The sequence below is a fragment of the Tupaia chinensis genome, unplaced genomic scaffold, assembly GCF_000334495.1.
Source record: "Tupaia chinensis unplaced genomic scaffold, TupChi_1.0 Scaffold000468_1, whole genome shotgun sequence".
Lineage (NCBI taxonomy): Eukaryota > Metazoa > Chordata > Mammalia > Scandentia > Tupaiidae > Tupaia > Tupaia belangeri.
Genome location: NW_006159977.1, coordinates 1,912,027 through 1,929,774, shown reverse-complemented (window position 1 = coordinate 1,929,774; position 17,748 = coordinate 1,912,027). Strand labels below are relative to the sequence as shown.

At 45.5% G+C, this 17,748-nt stretch overlaps 1 protein-coding gene across 1 annotated transcript in view; it reads left to right on the top strand.

Moving 5' to 3' along the window:
• Window positions 1–17,748, top strand: part of ARID1B (AT-rich interaction domain 1B) — a 107,714-nt gene that overhangs the window by 16,788 nt on the left and 73,178 nt on the right. The window contains exon 2 of the mRNA XM_027774692.1: window positions 8,217–8,396. Coding sequence (XP_027630493.1) covers window positions 8,217–8,396 — 180 coding nt within the window. The remainder of the gene's footprint in view (window positions 1–8,216; window positions 8,397–17,748) is intronic.

The window sequence follows — 17,748 nt, the reverse complement described above, 5'->3', positions numbered from 1 at the left end:
GCTCTTCCTGACTAGAGACCACAGAGATGGCGGAGCTGTGCCAGGGAGATGCACGGGCGAGGGCCGCCTGCTGCTGGCCTGCGCTCTCTGCCTTTCCTTGCTTTCGGCCATCACTTGCTCCTGCTCACAGCAGTCCTTCCTTGAACGTCCGTGTTCCTCTTTTTGGAAATGATTCTCTGATGCACTGTGCAATGAAGAACCAATCAGATTTACGAAGGTGCTTTTGTAAAATAAAATGGACTCTCCCAGAAAAGGCATTATTAGTCACCACAAATGTGTGTATTTGGTTCCATCCAATGTGCCAGACACTGTGCTCGGAGGGCTGTGAAAGCCGCATGTTTGAAACCTCATACAGTACCCGTCTGGGGAGGGAGACACACGGGCCAGCATTGCTGCCACATGGTAGCTGCTCTGCCCCGGTGACTACCTTGCATAGTGCTTTCAAGGATGTGGAAGGGTCCACTTTCCTGGGAGGCCATGGAACACCTTGGAATAAAGCATGAGGCAGAGCCATGGGACAGGAAAACAGCAGTTCCATGGAGGCCATAGCCTAGACACCCCCTGGACAGCTTGCTCAGCGGAGGACACATGTAGCATTTTGTTTCTAAAATGCTGCCTGCTGTTAATGGATTGTTTGTCATTCACATGTGAAGTATCAGCGTGCATTGCACATAATAAGGCTAGAAATTATATTGCAAAGCATAGAACTCATGTGCGTGTGTGAATAGACTGTAAATATATACACATTTGCATATACTTGGAAACATTTGTGTTGTTATGTAAAATATGTTTATTAATTGTGGATTGTGGTAAAAAGAAATGTGTGAAAATAGCCTCAGCAAATTAACCTCTCAGAGCTTCGATGTCTTCAGGTTATTTCTGAAGTGTCAGTGAGCCCATGATGAGCAAAGTTGTTAGCACGTGGAGGGTGCTTAGGCAGATCAGAAAACGGCGCTTTGCCTGGAATGTGAGTAGTCAGTGATGTGTGCTGAGTGAACATGCAGGGCTTGCAGGTCCGACACAACCAGGTGCCCAAGGTGTTCAGAACAATGAGAAATGGAAGTGGAGGAGACCCTCCTGGGCCCTGGATGGGGTTGGCAAGATGGGTTGACCAGAAGTTGGAAAAGCACATGTGCGGAGTAAGAAATAGGGCTTGTGTTCTGTTCAGCCATCCAGAGGCAGCGAGCAGCTTTGAAGAGATACAGTTGGCAGGTCAGAGATCTGATCTCATCTCGAGTGCCCGGAGAACAGGGGGTTCCGAGCCAGCTGCAGGCTTTAGCCTTGGGCACAGCAGGAGACTCCCTTCTTCTCAGGAGGGCAGTAAGGGTGGACGTGGATGCTCATGGGTCCAATGGCAGCATGTTGTAAGAGTCCACACTGCTTGCTCCTGTGCTGGGAGTGGTCATTTGTTGACATGTAGTAGCTGAGCAAGGGGCTCTGGACAAAGGGGGAAGGGAAGATGTTAAATCAACCATTTAAGAGGACTAACCACATATCTGAGGAGCCCAGCTGAAGGAGGAACTTCCGCTTCCAGATAGGTGTCCAGGATGTCCACTTCAGTAGCCAACGTATTTTGCCATGGGGCAGCTCCTTGGAAGCCACCTTGGTAGGTTTGCCTGGATCATTCCCACACGTGGCTCAGGGCTGGTGTAAATGTGGCTTATTCAAGGAGCCCTCCCTCCGCCCAGTCTGATTGTGTCCTCCCTGGTACACCATAGCACCCACATTGTGCTTTTGTGAAGCTTTTCACGTGGCTGTTCTGAGCTGCTTGCTACATGTCTGTCTGTCTGTCTCTCCTCTGCTAGAGTGGAAGCTCTGGGAGGACAGACCCTGTGTCTCTTGCTGTTGTTTGCATCCCCAGCACCTGGCCCGTAATGAGTGATTAGTCAGTAAAAGAGAAAAGAATTGAGTCCCAATTGACTCAGATGTTACCGTTTTTCATCTTAGGAAATCACAAGTTGCTATGTAATTTTATTTTATCATTTTCCTCTGTTGATAAAGTTTATTTTCTGTTCAACTAAATTTTGAATTCCTCAAGAGCAAAGATTGTTGTTATTCTCTTACTCTTTGTTTTTGTTTTGTTTTGTTTTGTTTAGAGATATTTTTGCTGTAGTGCACTTACCAGAGACACAGGGAGACAGAAAGCCAGAAATCACCCCCTGGAGGGATGGCCACACCACAATCCCTTCTCCTCTATTCTCGTCTTAGAATTTGGGGCGTGCATGCACACGCGCCTGGTGTAAGTTTAAGCTGCTGGGTCCAAGACTCAAACCACAGTTGACTACATGGGAGTCCAGTGACATAACCATTATGCTATCTGCTGGTCCCGTTATTCTCTTACTCTTAGTGCAATTCCATGAATACAGTTGGGGCAGGCTGGTAGATTTGTGTCACATTATTGAGAATTGAGTTACCAGTTTGATAACTTTGATGGGTGCTCACATAATGAGTAAAGACCTCACAGACTCACTGTAAGGGCGAGAGTAATGGCTTTGTATAGCATTTCATAGTGGTTTTCAGTTTAGAAAAGCATTTTTACATACATTTTGCTTACTTGGCTCAGAATGATCCTCTAATCCAAGCCAAGAAGTGCATTCACTATTTCTTACAAAAGTGCTCTTGGGGCCCACGTGGAATGGCAGAGGCAGCCTCTGACCCACATCTTCTCATTCCAGCAGATCAGAGCGTGGCTTTCTCCTGTTCCACGCTGGTACCTTCATTCCAAGGATGTAGCTTTCACTTGAAGTTGTTTTTGTTTATGTCCTAGAGGACAGCCTTTGAATTTTCATATCAGAAATGTGCCTCTTTCCACCTGCAGTGTGGTATATGCCAGTGTGTGACTGTCTGTATATCTAATGCAGGCCTCAGAGCAAATAGATATACTGTGAAAAACCTTGTATAGGCCCCAGAGGGCATAGTGGTTATGTTGCTGGACTCCCACATGGCATCTAGTTCAAGTCCCAGACCCGGTGACTTGAAAATCATGCTGGATGCGTGTGCATGTGTGTGCATGCCCAAGATCCCAGGAGGGGAGGAGAATGGAGGAGAAGGGATTGTAGATGGCCATCCTCCCCGGTGGGGGCAGATTTCTCACTTTCCCTCTCACTATCTTGTCTGTCTGTCTGTCTCTCTCTCTCTCTCTGGCAAGTGCACACACACACACACACACACACAGTAAAACTTGTAGAGTTATGTTACAGATAAAAAGCTTTTCATGTGGACTTTCTAAGAAAGTTTGTTTTGTACAATATAAATCATAATGACCTGATTTAGTACTTTGCCCAAAGTTTAAATTTACCTATGTTATTTACATGGGATATATAATTCTGTAATCCATTTAATAACTTAATATACTTTTTTAATATATAGGAAATTTATTTTATACTTCCTAAATTCTTCTTATTAGAAAGCTTGGTTTTCTAAACTCATATGGCTTGTAACTGGAAAAATGTCACACCTTTTAGAAATGCAGCTGCTTTTTCTCAGCTGTTAGTTTTGCTATTCTTAAACTATGTTACAAGCTGCTGTTTTATAGTAACTTTCTAAAAGAAGCAAAATACAATCAAATAAATATGATGCCATAAGTAGATATAAAATTCTTGACTGAAATGTTTTTAATTTTATTTTGGGGAAATAATTACTTCATTCAAAGTGAAGATTTATACAAACAGAAAAGGATTATCCCCACATAAATATACTTGGAAATTATAAACCCAATTTAGATTTTTCCTAAGAAAGGAAATATCTAAACTGAAATCGTGGAGCCAGAAGTACTCGCAGGACTATTGAGCCCCTCTTCCCGTTTCAACAAGTGAGAAGACTCGGGACAGAATTGGCTTTCAAAAACACAAGTCAAGGGCCAGCCCTGTGGCCTAGGGGTTAAGGGAGCCAGATCCCACATGGCCAGCTGCCGTTTAGGGTCCAGCCTCAGCAGCGTGAAAACTACACTGGGGGTTCAGTTTCATCTTTCTGCAAGTGGATACCCAGTTTTTCCAGCACCATTTACTAAAGAGGTTTTCCTTTTCCCAATGGATTGACTGATATCCTTTGTCAAAGATCAGTTGGCTATAAGCTTTGGGGGTTATTTCTGGGGTCTCTATTCTCTTCCATTGGTCCACATGTCTGTTTTTATGAACCCCCATCTTTCACCATTAACAACAGTCAACTCAAAGTGGATCAAAGATCTGAACCTAAGACCTCAGACAATAAAACTACTTGTGGAAAATGCTGGGGAAACTCTGGGAGACATTGGAGTAGGCAAAGACTTCTTAAATAAGACTCCCAAAGCAAAGGCAATAATCCCTAAAATAGACAAGTGGGACTATATTAGACTAAGAAGTTTCTGCACAGCAAAGGACACAGTAACAAGTGTGAACCGACAACCCTCAGAATGGGAAAATATTTTTGTCAAATATGCCTCAGACAAGGGACTGATAACCAGAATACATAGGGAACTCAAGTGCCTTATGCGAAAAAAAATGATTAACCCGATTAAAAGATGGGAAAGTGAGCTGAACAAAAGTCTCTCTAAGGAAGATATACGAACAGCCAAAAAGCATATGAGGAAATGCTCGACATCCCTCATCATAAGGGAAATGCAGATAAAAACCACAATGAGATACCACCTAACCCCTGTCAGAATGGCAAAGATTAAGAATATAAAAAGTGATAAGTGTTGGCGGGGATGTGGTGAAAAGGGAACCCTCCTACACTGTTGGTGGGAATGTAAACTAGTTCAACCACTGTGGAGAACAATATGGAGGTTCCTCAGGGATCTACAAATAGAACTACCATTTGATCCAGCAATCCCACTTCTGGGTATTTACCCAAAAGACAGGAGAACGCTCAGTCAGAAAAGTGCTTGCACATCAATGTTTATTGCAGCTTTATTCACTATTGCCAAGACATGGAACCAACCTAAATGTCCACAAACTGATGAATGGATTGGAAAAGTGTGGTATATATACTCTATGGAATACTACTCAGCCATAAAAAATAACAAGACCCTGGAATTTGATAGAAAATGGTCAGATAGGAAAGGAAACAAGAACAGCTGATAAACAATGTTTACATTTACTCACGAGAAGAGATACAAAATCAAACACAACCACAAATTATAAAATAACTTAAAAGGATAGGTTGAAAACCTTGTCACAGACCAGGGGCATTCTGTGGTAGCAGACAGAGCTGGAAGCTTCTTCTGGAATGAACCCTTCTCAGCCCTTTGGAATTTGCAGTTCCATAAGTACTAGAGTAATGTGAATCTCACATATTTAAATAAAAGTCAAATGTAGAGATAAAAACTAGTGTGTTCATCCTAGCTAGAAATCGCATCTGAGCACATGGCATCTTCCAGACCCAAAAGACACTCGTGGCAGTTGATAAGCCAGAAAGTTACCTCTTCCCACATGTCCCTCCGTACGGAGTACAGGACGTCTTCACTGTCGTCCCGGCTGATCCTGACGGGAACTCCATCTTCATTTTCCGATGAGCGAGCCCAGGCTTAGGGAAACGAGGGTCGGCTAAGGCCGCACGGCCCGCGGGATGCAGTGTGCACCGCAGCCGTTCTACTTCCACACCCACCCCGCCACTAGACTCAGCTCGCGACACAAGCCAGACTGTAGGGTGGCCCTGCCGTCACCTGCGCTTTCGTGGTCGTGGGCCACACAGGGAAGAGGGTGACTCTCACTGGAAATGTCAGACAGGCTTTCAGTGTAAGTGTTGCCATTTAAAACATAAGTTTTCCAGTGTTCATTTCTTCATGGAGGTAGATGCCACACCCGTTCAACTATGTCCCTCTGACAGGAGTAGCTGATGCTGTAACACACTGCATTTGAATTGCCTTTAAGGTTATGCAGAGCTTCCTCACAAACTTGATTTTCTGCAGAATACCAGTGCTCATTGAGAAAGTCGAAGTGGAACAGGATCTATGCATTAATAAGGACCGAGTCAGAAATAAAGAAATAACTCTCCTGTGTAATAATTATTAGCACTCCTTTGAACAAACGTTAAGCCTGTATTAATTGTCCCTGAGATGACAACAACAAAAACAGGAATATTTTCTCTTATCAGAGGTCCTAAGTCCTTTGGCATGGACACCTTGGTGGAATTTAATACTCATGGAAGGACCCGTGTTATTTCCTTAGCCGGTGACAGGAAAGCAGTCGCCCTCATGAGAGTGCGTGTGTGTGTGTCGGGGTGGGGGGGTGCTGCGTGCGCCACACAGTGCGTGTCAAATTGCACACAGTTTTTATCAAACCAGATGCTATTTGAAACTCTTGGGAATTTTATAGTAAAGCTTAGATAAATATTTCATGTAACATCTTAAGATGCTATAATTTATAGTAATTTTAATACTCTGACTTCTGTTTGTTTTCAGATTTGAAAAAGCAAACATTTTCTAAGTTGATTTATATCTGGGAGCTGCCAGTTGAGCCCAATTTCATAAGGCTTATCTTTATAAATGAATTAAATAAGATAATAAGGCATAGCTCTGCTTGCTTTTATGTCTCTCTCTTAGGCAGAAGCAGTGTTAAAATAGTTTTTTTCTTACTGAGTGTCTTGTTAAATACGCTGTGGATCTGGGTGTCATCTTCCGCTCCGGCTCTGGGCCCCTGTAGACTTGCTCAGGAAACCGCTGCTCGCGGACCTCCTGGAGCCAGCAGCACCTCCCCTCCCTGCACCCCAGCTGGAACCCTCACTGGGAACCCGGACACCTGCACACCAGCACCAACACTGGTTCCTGAGCTGGTTTTCAGGCGACACCTGGTTACTTTGTGGTTTGATAATGTCCGCCTTTTCTTTGATGCCTGTCCTAACTTGGGGCCTTCTGTCCAAGGGAGGATTTCCCAGAGCGCTCCACACACTCCTGTCGGCCTGAACAACCAACACACAGGACGGCTCTGCACCTTTAGGGTGGAGCACGTTTTCTTTACTCATTTGAAATATCTGCCCACCAGGCCCCTTCTGTGTTGCGCTTGAAGGCTTGGCTGGGCACGTCTACGCCTTCACACAGCCTTACTCCTCCGTGTGCCGCACACTGGCGCAGGGTAGGCCTCTGGGTGTGGCCGTGCGTCCAGCTCTGATCCTTGTCCTCGCTGGCATTTGTTTTAGTGGGAGGAGAGGTGACGAGGAAGTCAGGAATAAGACAACGTGCCAACAGACAGTGGGTGCAGAAAGTGCCAGGAAGCAAGGCTGGTGGGGCCCGGAGGGCAGCAGAGGGAGGAAGAAATGGGATTAACGTGAGAATGGCACCCGCCGGACCATGTGAGGCCTCCGTGGTGGGGCAGGTGTTGGCACCTTTCCTCGTCAGCGGGATGCCTTGGGAGGTATTGTGCAGGAAGAGATATGTTCTTTATTTTTTTTTTAATTTCTGAAAGGTAATTCTGGCAGTTTTGTGAAAAATGAGCCAGAAAGAGCAAGGGGAGGCGGGCGGGGAGGCAAGCATGGGACTGAGAGCCATTAGGCCGTTGCTGTGTGTGGGCAGGAGGGGGCAGCATCTGGGACCCGGTTTCTGTACAAGTGGAAATAACTCGAGGAACCACTCAGGGTAGGCACGGACTTGCTGTCATGTCTGAGGGAGCCCTGGGGAGGGGCCTGGGCAGAGCAGGGACAGCAGGCCCCGGGTCAGAACCCCCGTCGGGGTAGCGTGGCTCAGTATCCGTAGACCCGCAGGCTGTTGAGGAGTCAGGGTGAGCACTTGCTGCCCCAGGAGGTCAGAGCAGAGCAGCTCCGTGCAGGGGAGAACTGGGTGCTGCCCGGGTATGAGAGAACGGAGGATGCTGTGACCAGAGAGCTGCAGCCCAGGGCTCAGGAAATGTGCACGGGCTCAGGAGCGGCTTGCACAAGTGTCCAGCTGACGGGAGTAGATTTGCGGAGAAGGGCCCCAGCTCTTCCTGCTGCTCAGTGTAGGAGCCTCATCTGTGGGAGAGGTCAGGCTGCTTCCCTCTTCTCCTCTTTGTCCTTGCCCTAATTCAAGCCCATCGTTCGTGGGGGGCCCCTGCGGGCTTAAATCCCATCTTAGGGTTAGGACCGAGCATCCCCATGGTGCCTTCCAGGCCCTCACGTAGGGAGGAGGGAGACCGTGGGTGTTCTCTGGGGAATCTCGCAGAACAACCTGCTCTCCACCGTCATCCACATGATTCTGCGTCCACGTCCACATCTGCAACGACCACAGAACACCTGTACTTATGTGTTTTCCTTTCTTTCTCGCTCAGGTTTTATGGCAGGTACACAAAGAAACCCTCCGATGTCCCAGTATGGACCTCAGCAGACAGGACCATCCATGTCACCCCACCCCTCTCCTGGGGGCCAGATGCATCCTGGAATCAGCAGCTTTCAGCAGAGTAACTCAAGTGGGACGTACGGTCCACAGATGAGCCAGTATGGACCACAAGGTACGGCGACAGGTGCAAACAGCAGTCTCCAGAGTGCACTGGCGTACGTGACAAAACCTTTGTTAAGTGCCGGTCCTTTAGAATTTTAGTATTGGCCATGTGACTTCCTTCCAGCATTAAAGAACATTTGTGCTACTCCTGTGCCACCACTGCTGGGCCTAGTCCTAACTTTCCCTAAAAAAAGAGACTGAGTTACAGAAACATTTAAGCAGTTTACCCAACAGAAGGATATGAGGAACTGTGAAGCCAGGATCTAGGCTCCAAACATGAATTCCTCTTATTATTGAATGTTAGTTCTCTATATATTGTAATAGTACTGGGTATTCCAATGTGGTAAAATAATAATTTTCACTTTTTTTGTTATTCTGAGGTCATACTCAGCAGTATTTAATGGCCTATACAGTGAAACTCCACCCAACAAATCTTAAAAGAAAGCAAAGACTTCCAGTCTCTTCATTGGGAAGAATCATTGCTATATAATCTAAATGTTAGGAAGGGAAATAAAATCTGCAACTGCAGTATGTGCATTTTATTTTTCAATATGCCAAATGTGTTGCCCTTAGGAAATCTCAGTTTTATAGCTGAGTCAAAATGTTCTCTTTCTGTGTTTTGTTGGTTTGTTCCTTAGATTTCAGATAACTTTTGCAAGTATAGCTTGAAGTAAAGAATATTATTCACTTGTCAGAAAAGTCATGACACATTTTTGCATAGGAAAACAGAAAAATATGTCACGACTCTCCCGATGGCCCGGTATGTTTTAAGATCTATAAGGCGGACCCAAGCCCAAGGCCCTTCCGTTGCCTGGAATGGCAGGGAGAATGATCACAGCCACCATTCACTCGGCTTCCAGGCACCAGGCATGTGAGACGCGCTCTTCACTGGGTATTTATCAGCACAGGGGTCGACCCCGACCTCTGCTGTGGTTCTAAATGCTTGTCAGGAGACAGCCTTGTCCTTGGGAAGATTCTGATTTAAAATGGCTTGCCGTGGTGGATTCTGACTCTGCCCCTCCTTCTCAGAATTGCCATGGAGCCCTGAGCCACCGTGCAAAAAGTTTTCCCCCAGCGCGTCCCTGCCTGTCTCTGAGGTGCTCAGCAGGGGGCAGCAGCTCTGGCTTCCCGGGTCATCAGCAGTCTGACTGCTGCACTCGGGGACGGGACGAGGGCCACCACGAATGTGTACCTCCCGGGAGATTAGATGAGAGTAGGGTGGCAGCCCCGTGCCCCGCTGCCCGCGTGCCCTTCCTGGAAGGGTTTCGTCCGGAACACGTGGAATCCTTCGTCAAGCCTTTTCACTTGGCCTCTAGTATGTGTGTTTTTTTCTAAGTCACTTTCGGCAATAAGACTTTTAAATTTAGCACCTTCTTTATAGTTTGTTTATTTGAATTAGACATTAGTGGATTATTTAAAGAGAATATCATCTGGCAGGGTTCCCAGAGTACCCTCGCTTCTGAAAATACCAGGAGCATTGCCACGTGGCGACAGCGAGTGTCCACTAGGAAACCGCAGGAGGAGGCTTACCCTCTGCTTTGGCGTTGGCATCTGATTTGCAGAGCGAGCTGTCCTGAGGCTCCGGGAGTTTTCCAGCTGCCAGGAAGTGCCCTCAAGGCCAGTGCACCTGCTTACCGTCTTACCTGGTGTTTCTCAGAAAATCTGATTCTTCCATTTCTATTGGGTCATCTGAAAAGTCATGACCCAATTGTGCATAGAAAAATATGTCATGACTTTTCTGATAACCCAATAGTACTTGACAGTTTGAAAAGTCAGTTAGTGGGACCAGCAGTTAGCATAATGGCTATGTTGCTGGACTCCCATGTAGGCGACCGCGGTTCGAGTCCTGGACCCGGTGGTTTAAACTCATGACAGGCATATGTGTGTGCATGCCCAAGATCTCGAGAGGAGACTGGAGGAGAAGGGATTGAGGCGTGGCCATCCCCCCCAGGGGGCGATTTCTCACTTTCTATCTCTCTGTCTCTCTCTGTCTTTCTGGTGAGTGCACGTATCCTATAGCAAAAACCTCTCAAAAAAGAAAAGAAAAGTCAGTGAGCTCTCTAGCTCTTTACCTTTTTTCTGAAAAACTTGAGGCATTTCCAGTGCTACACTGGTTTCCTCCCCTTCTATCACTGTTATATTTACATTCCATCTCTCTCTGCTGCTGGAAAACCCGTACTAGAATACCTAGGGCTTCACAGTCTTCCTGGACACCCTCGTGCCCTCGCCATGTGCTATGGTCGGAGTGGAGAGAGGCTTTTTGTTCTAGCCAGCTCCTGTCACACCACGCCCCACAGTCTTCTGTGTCATGAGTTCCGGTCAGCCTCAGGAACTTAAGTTGACAGGAATAGTCTGCCTCTTCCCTGTCAGCCCCAGGGGACGGTGACACGTGGCAGTTTGTGGCTGAGCTGGGAGCAGGACTAGGAGTCCTGCCACCGCCAGTGCACCCACCTGCCTACCACACTTACTGGTAGAGGGCCTCGCGGGTCCTTGAAATAGGTCTCCTCACTCTACAGTGGTTCAGTCCCTGAACCTCTTTCTCTGCTCAGAACCCGTGAGGACAGCCGGGGACTCTCTGATGAGTCCTTTGTGACTTTGTGACAACTCAGTAAGAGCTTGTTTTCCAGGACTTAATAGCAGGGGATGTCATTTCTCCAGAATGAATGTCTTCTATGAATAAATCCCTCAATTTTCCAGAATCACTTTCTATGAGAACTCCGAGAGCACTGAACCTGAGAGAGCTCTCATCCAAACCGCTCTGTGTTCTTGGAAAATTGATCACTCTCCCCGAATCATTTTTCCTCTGGGAAACAGGAAGGTTGGATTGTATGACCTTGGGAGTTACTTCCGGTTCTGATGTTGCATGAGCCTCAAGTTAGCTTCTACTCCAGGGCCTTTTATATTAACAGCCTACCAGATCCTTCTGTAACAATTTGCTTAGATAGTCAACAGGGTTTTTGTTTGGCCTTTATTTAAATATAGATACAGAGTATAGACTGACAGTAGGAATCGTTCAAGATAGGGTGACATTTTCCAGTATCAGCACTTTCTGCAGTTTGGAACGAGGCGCCCCCTCCCCATGCTGTTTTCCTGCCCGGTGCCATGGCAGGCATGTCCACCTCCAAGTGTGGCCCTCTGTTTGCCTGGCACTTAAAGTCAGTGCCCAGCATTCCCAGGCTCGAGTTCCACCCTCCACCTCTTCTTTCTCCCGTGGAGCCCCCATCCCTGACAGAGAATGGCCTTAAGGTGTGCTGGCCCACTCAGTGACTGTTCTGACTTTTCAGTTTCTGTTTTGATTCTCTTAGACAAGGGCGCAAATGAAGAGTAATTTACTTACCCTTCTTACCCTTCTTAATTAACTACTTGCTTGTATCTTTTTTTTTTTTTTTTAAGGTTTCTGCCATTGGGTGCATGCCCTTGCCAGAGAGAGACAGAAAGAAGGAAAGTGAGAAATTACCTCCTAAGGGGATGGCCAGCCTGTAGTCCCTTCTCCTAGGATTTTGGGCACACATGCACATCGCCTGGTGTGATTTTCAAGCCTCCAGGACTAGGACTCAAACCATGGTCGGCCATGTAAGAGTTCAGCATTCTAACCACCATGCCACCCACTGACCCCACCACTTGCTTTTTTTTTTTTTTTTTTTTTTATCTTTTAAGAGATTTTTGCTATTGGGTACATGAGCTCGCCAGAGACAGAGAGAAAGTGAGAAATCACCCCCCTAGGGGCATGGCCATGCTGCAGTCCCTTCACTTCCATTCTCCTTTTGGGATTGTGAGCATGATTTTCAAGCTGCCAGGTCAGGGCTCGAACCGTAGTTAGCCATGTGGGAGTTCAATACCTTAACCACCATACCACCCGCTGACTCCATCACTTGCATCTTAAAGGTATAAGTTAAATGTCTCTGGAAAGGCCCACTCATGAGTCACCCAGGAAGCTGTCAGTCTCATGCTTCTGTTCCTGTTCTTTCTCTGTGGCTTTCTTCTGGTTGTGTGTGTTTTTGTTTGTTGCAGAGAGCTCTCATGGGGAAATATCTTACAAGCTTTTTTTGCTGACCATTGTATTGTCAGAAGCAGCTTCTCCTGCATGTTAGCAATGGCACCCAGCATTTATTCGACATGGTGTTGTGTCCTGCGTCCTGCTCAAAGTGTTTTTCATATATTAATTCTTAATCTTTACAACACACTATGTGATACGTACTGTCATTTTTCCACTTTACAAAGAAACTAAGGCACAGAACAAATTAAAAAGTTGGCCAGAGTGCACAGAGAATAACCAGGTCAAGCCAGGGTTCTAACCAAAGGAGGCCGACTTCAGAGCTGCCCTTCCCACAGCAGGGCGGACTCAGTTCCTGCCCGGCCACTCATTCACTGAGCCCCAGGGGCACAGGAACAAGGAGATAAGAAATCAAGAAAAAAATTCCTATGAAGCAAGGAAAATGGTAGAAATGTGTATTAATGCTCTAAAATCTGAATTGTTAAATATACAGATGGAATGTAGCCAAACTAAATGTGTAAAATTGTTTAATTACAGTATACTTAATGAAACAGTACTTTTCTACCTTCAAGCAAGCACATACAATAACTACCCTTGCAAAGTGTTTGCAAGGAGAGAGGGCCAGAGGGACTTGCATTAATAAATAGAAAGGAATCGTGTAATTAATATGTTAATTATTAATAAATGAATTTGGGGAAAAGAGAGCTGAAATCAATTTCATCTTTTATTTCTTAAGGATAAAGACTGTCTTACCTGTTTCCCTGTTCTCTAGAAAAGCAAGTCCCGCTGACTGTCCACAAATCCTTTGAGTATTTATCAGTAGTTGCCAGAAATAAGGGACTGTCCTTAGTGTTGCTACAAATAAGCAGTAATACCTTGGGCAGGTACTCCCCCATTATCACTAACTGACATAATAGTGATACAATCTGGGAGTCTGTGCAGACCACTACATACAGTTCCTTGGGTTGTGCACTGACACAGTCCTGGTTTTAACTCTTAGTTTTTACATTGCATATCGTAAGAAGCAGAGGACCTGCGAGTAGGTAAGTCCGACGAGCTTTTCGTTTCTAAGTTACTTCTGTAAAAGGCGTTACCCGAAGTTATTCCGAAGGGCTTAAGGGTTTTTTTCTGTAAAGCGGATGCTATCTGAAATCTTCTCTGCCTTTCAGTGTCTCTCATAAATTCAGAAAAGGCAAACTTTAAGTGATGCCCTGTTGAAATGAAGTTCTGAAATAGTGAGTCGCACGTACCAGTCTCCCAGCTGCTTCCCTTTTAGAGGAACAGTGTAGGAAGTTGTCAAGCCACCCGCTCTGCGAGCATCTTATCTGCCCCTCGTGTCACCATGACCCAGGGCTTCCGTCTTCTCCTTCTCTAAAAAAATGTTTTCCTTGCTGTAGCACATGTGCATTTGCCAGGGAGAGGGAGAGAGAGAGAAAGAGTGAAAAGTCCCCCCAGGGAAGATGGCCATGACCCTTTCTCTTCTCAGGATTTTGGGCACTCATGCCTGGCATGTTTTCCAAGCTACCGGTCCAAGACTCGAACCATGCAGTCACCCATGTGGGATCCAGCGACCTTAACCACCATGCCACCAGCTAGTCCTAGTCTCCTCTTAAGTCCAGAGCCTGTCTTAGTATTTCATTGAGCTGGGTATACTCTCTCTCCTACTGTGGTGAGATGTGCTTGCCACCTGGGTGGTCTGCAAATTGACAGGGCTTCATTCTTTGACTTTCCCAAGGCTAGTTTCTCTGCAGGTTACCCCCATTACCCCCACTCCAGCTTACTCATTTCGTGTTCTTTTCTTGAAACAGATTGTAATACACCTGGTGGGGTTACAGTTGGCAACCTTCACCTTATCATATGGTTTGTCAACGTGAAGACAAAGGATTAATTCCGTATTCCATACTGTTTTATTAATAAAAATACTCTAATTCTCTGTCTGGCTAATGTTGGGGGAAAAAACAGAAATTGAATTAGATCATTTTATAGCAGAAGGTAGGTTAATGTAGTAAGTCTTGATCCTCAGATTTAGCCTTCAAGTTACACAATTTAAGCATGAACTGTTCTTAGACTGATAATCATCAATATTTTATCATATCATGGAAATTAGGAAAAAAAACTCTAGAAAGCGAATAGTACAAGTCACCTTAAAATGCACAAAGAAAGAAAAAGAAAAAACATGAAGGAACTTCAGTAGTGACTAGTATTTCGCTAATCATTTGGGTATACTCTCTCTCCTACTGTGGTGAGATGTGCTTGCCACCTGGGTGGTCTGCAAATTGACAGGGCTTCATTCTTTGACTTTCCCAAGGCTAGTTTCTCTGCAGGTTACCCCCATTACCCCCACTCCAGCTTACTCATTTCGTGTTCTTTTCTTGAAACAGATTGTAATACACCTGGTGGGGTTACAGTTGGCAACCTTCACCTTATCATATGGTTTGTCAACGTGAAGACAAAGGATTAATTCCGTATTCCATACTGTTTTATTAATAAAAATACTCTAATTCTCTGTCTGGCTAATGTTGGGGGAAAAAACAGAAATTGAATTAGATCATTTTATAGCAGAAGGTAGGTTAATGTAGTAAGTCTTGATCCTCAGATTTAGCCTTCAAGTTACACAATTTAAGCATGAACTGTTCTTAGACTGATAATCATCAATATTTTATCATATCATGGAAATTAGGAAAAAAACTCTAGAAAGCGAATAGTACAAGTCACCTTAAAATGCACAAAGAAAGAAAAAGAAAAAACATGAAGGAACTTCAGTAGTGACTAGTATTTCGCTAATCATTTTACCTCAGTGGGTAGAACTTACAGCACTTCAGAAGAGCAGCATTCTGTCCCCTCACGGAGTCACCAAGCACGCTCTTGTCAGTGCCACCCGACCTTAATACTGGAGCCTCCTTCTGACAGTCACAGACACTGGCGTGTGGAGGGGCAGGACGTGGACATGCAGCTTTCCTGACATCTTAGCAAAGTGTGTTTTCTTCGGCCTCATATCTGCTGTTTACTCCAGTGTCTGTTTAAAAAGAAATGTACAGGGCCAACTGGTGGCGTGGTGGTTAAAGCATCGGGCTCCCGCATGCTCAGCTACACAGTTCAAGTCCCCGATTCAGTGGCTTGAAAAACACTGTGTGTATGTGTGTGTGTGTGTGTGTGTGTGTGTGTGCCCAAAATCCCAAGAGGAGAATGGAAAAGAAAGGATTGCTACATGGCCATTCTCCCTGGGGGTTATTTCTGTCTGTCTGTCTGTCTCTCTCTCTCTCTGTCTCTGTCTGTCGCCATCTCTGACAATCGCATACACCCTGTAGCAATAGCTTAAAAGAAGGAAAAGAGAAAGAAATGACTAGCATTGGCATGCACCTATAACTGCAGCTACATGGGAGGCTGAGGCAGGAGGATCTCAAGTTCGAGGCCAACCTGAGCCACATCTGAGGTTACCCCATCTCTAAAATCAAACCTGACACAGAGGGAGGGAGCAGAGGAGGAGGAATACCCATTGAGTCACATTTGACAACTAAGAAGGGTGCCAAGTCGCTGTTTTCAGGAGGGCTCCTCTGGCTCTTAGTAGTCAGAGTCCATGTTCCTGACATCGGAGTCTGATGTCGGCCTTGGTCTGTTTCTCCAGAGACCCACTTCTCTTCTCCCAGGAGCGGAAGCCAGGCTGCCCCACTCCCCTCCTGCAGGGCGGCCCCACTCAGTCGCCCTCCCTCAGCCTCTGCACATTGTCACTGCTCATGTCTCCGTGGTACTCACCCCACATGGCATTATCCGGGTCCTTTATGTGCCCATCTCCTGCCACCAGATGTAAGCTTTTTGTCTTCTTTCACCACTGACGTTAGCAGAGCGCCTGGACTCTAAGAAGCCCTTAGTGACAGTTTCTTCAGTGAACTTGGTTCAGATGAAGTAATCCAGAGACGCTCGTAACCTTCCTGCCCTGTCTCGCTGCTCAGTATCCCTGCCTGAGAGTCGTGACGTGGTGTCTGTCTCTGGAAGGTGAAACTAAGACAGTCCTGGTGCTTCTATAATTGCTCTATTGGTCTTTCATTACTTTTTCAAGTTTTTAAAAGTGTTCATTTTTGTAACGTGTATGGGAAAAGAGTACCAATATTGAAACACAAGTGGAACTGTAAGGTAAGATAATAGGTCTTTCTCCTGCTTTAAAAACCTTTGTGTAATATCATTACTATTTTTACATTTTAAAGAAATATGGTACCTTATTTATCAGTTCTAAAAACAAACTCTTTTTATCCCTGTAAATAGTAAGATTAAATGCAAATTGGGGTAAGTCAACTCTCATTTTAAACCTGTATTTGTCATTTTCTTACCTAGTTGGTCAACTTCCCTACCTCATAGAGTAGCATTGATGATAGGTCTGAGGATAAAGAAGAGTTAAAAGAAGTTTCTTTAACAGCTTTTTCTTTGGGGGAGAGGGGAAAACAGAAAAGATTTTACTTAAATATAGTAACCAGAAAATAAGCACATGAAAAATGTTTGTCATTAGAGAAATAAAAATTAAAGCCACAATGACTTCTGTTACCTACCTATTAGAATGGCTAATCACTTTGTAATTGCCAGAGGATGCAATGCTTGCCACAGAGAGACAGAGAAGGAGAAAGAAAGCTCACCCCAAAGGGGCATAATCACATCACAATCCCTTCTCCATTTCTCCAAGCTACTGGGATTTGGGGGCACGCATGCATACGTGCTAAGTGTGATCTTTAAGTCCTCAGGGTTGAGATTCAACCCTCTATCAGCCATGGGGGATCTGGCTCCCTTAGCTACTAGGCTACAAGGCCAGCCAGTAGATACATGGTTTTTGGTTGGTTGGTTTATTTTGAGAGAGATTTTTGCTATAGGGTGTCGCCAGACAGAGAGATAGAAAGTGAGAAATCATCTCCTGGGGTGGGGGTGGCCACACCACAATCCCTTCTCCTCCATTCTAGCCCTGGGCTCTCCGACACCCACACGCACACACACACACACATGCACACACACACATGCCTGGCGTGATTTTCAAGCCACCAGGCCCAGGACTTGACCTGCGGTCAGCCATGTTGAAGTCCAGTGACGTAACTGCTATACCATCTGCTGTCCCGATATATGTATTTTTTAATTAGCAGTATCAAACACTGGCATTTAAAGTTCTCATACTTTGTTTTATAAGAATGTATACCAAATAGTACAGCCATAGTTCGGCAAGTTAAACATGTACTTACCATGCAACCCCGCAAACTCATTTGTAGGTTTTACCAAGAAAAATGGCACACATGTGCCTGCAGAGCCTTGTACACAAAGGTTTTTAGCGGCTCTATTCATAATTGGCAAAAACAAGAAACAGCGTCCCCAGAGTAGAATACTACTCAGCAGG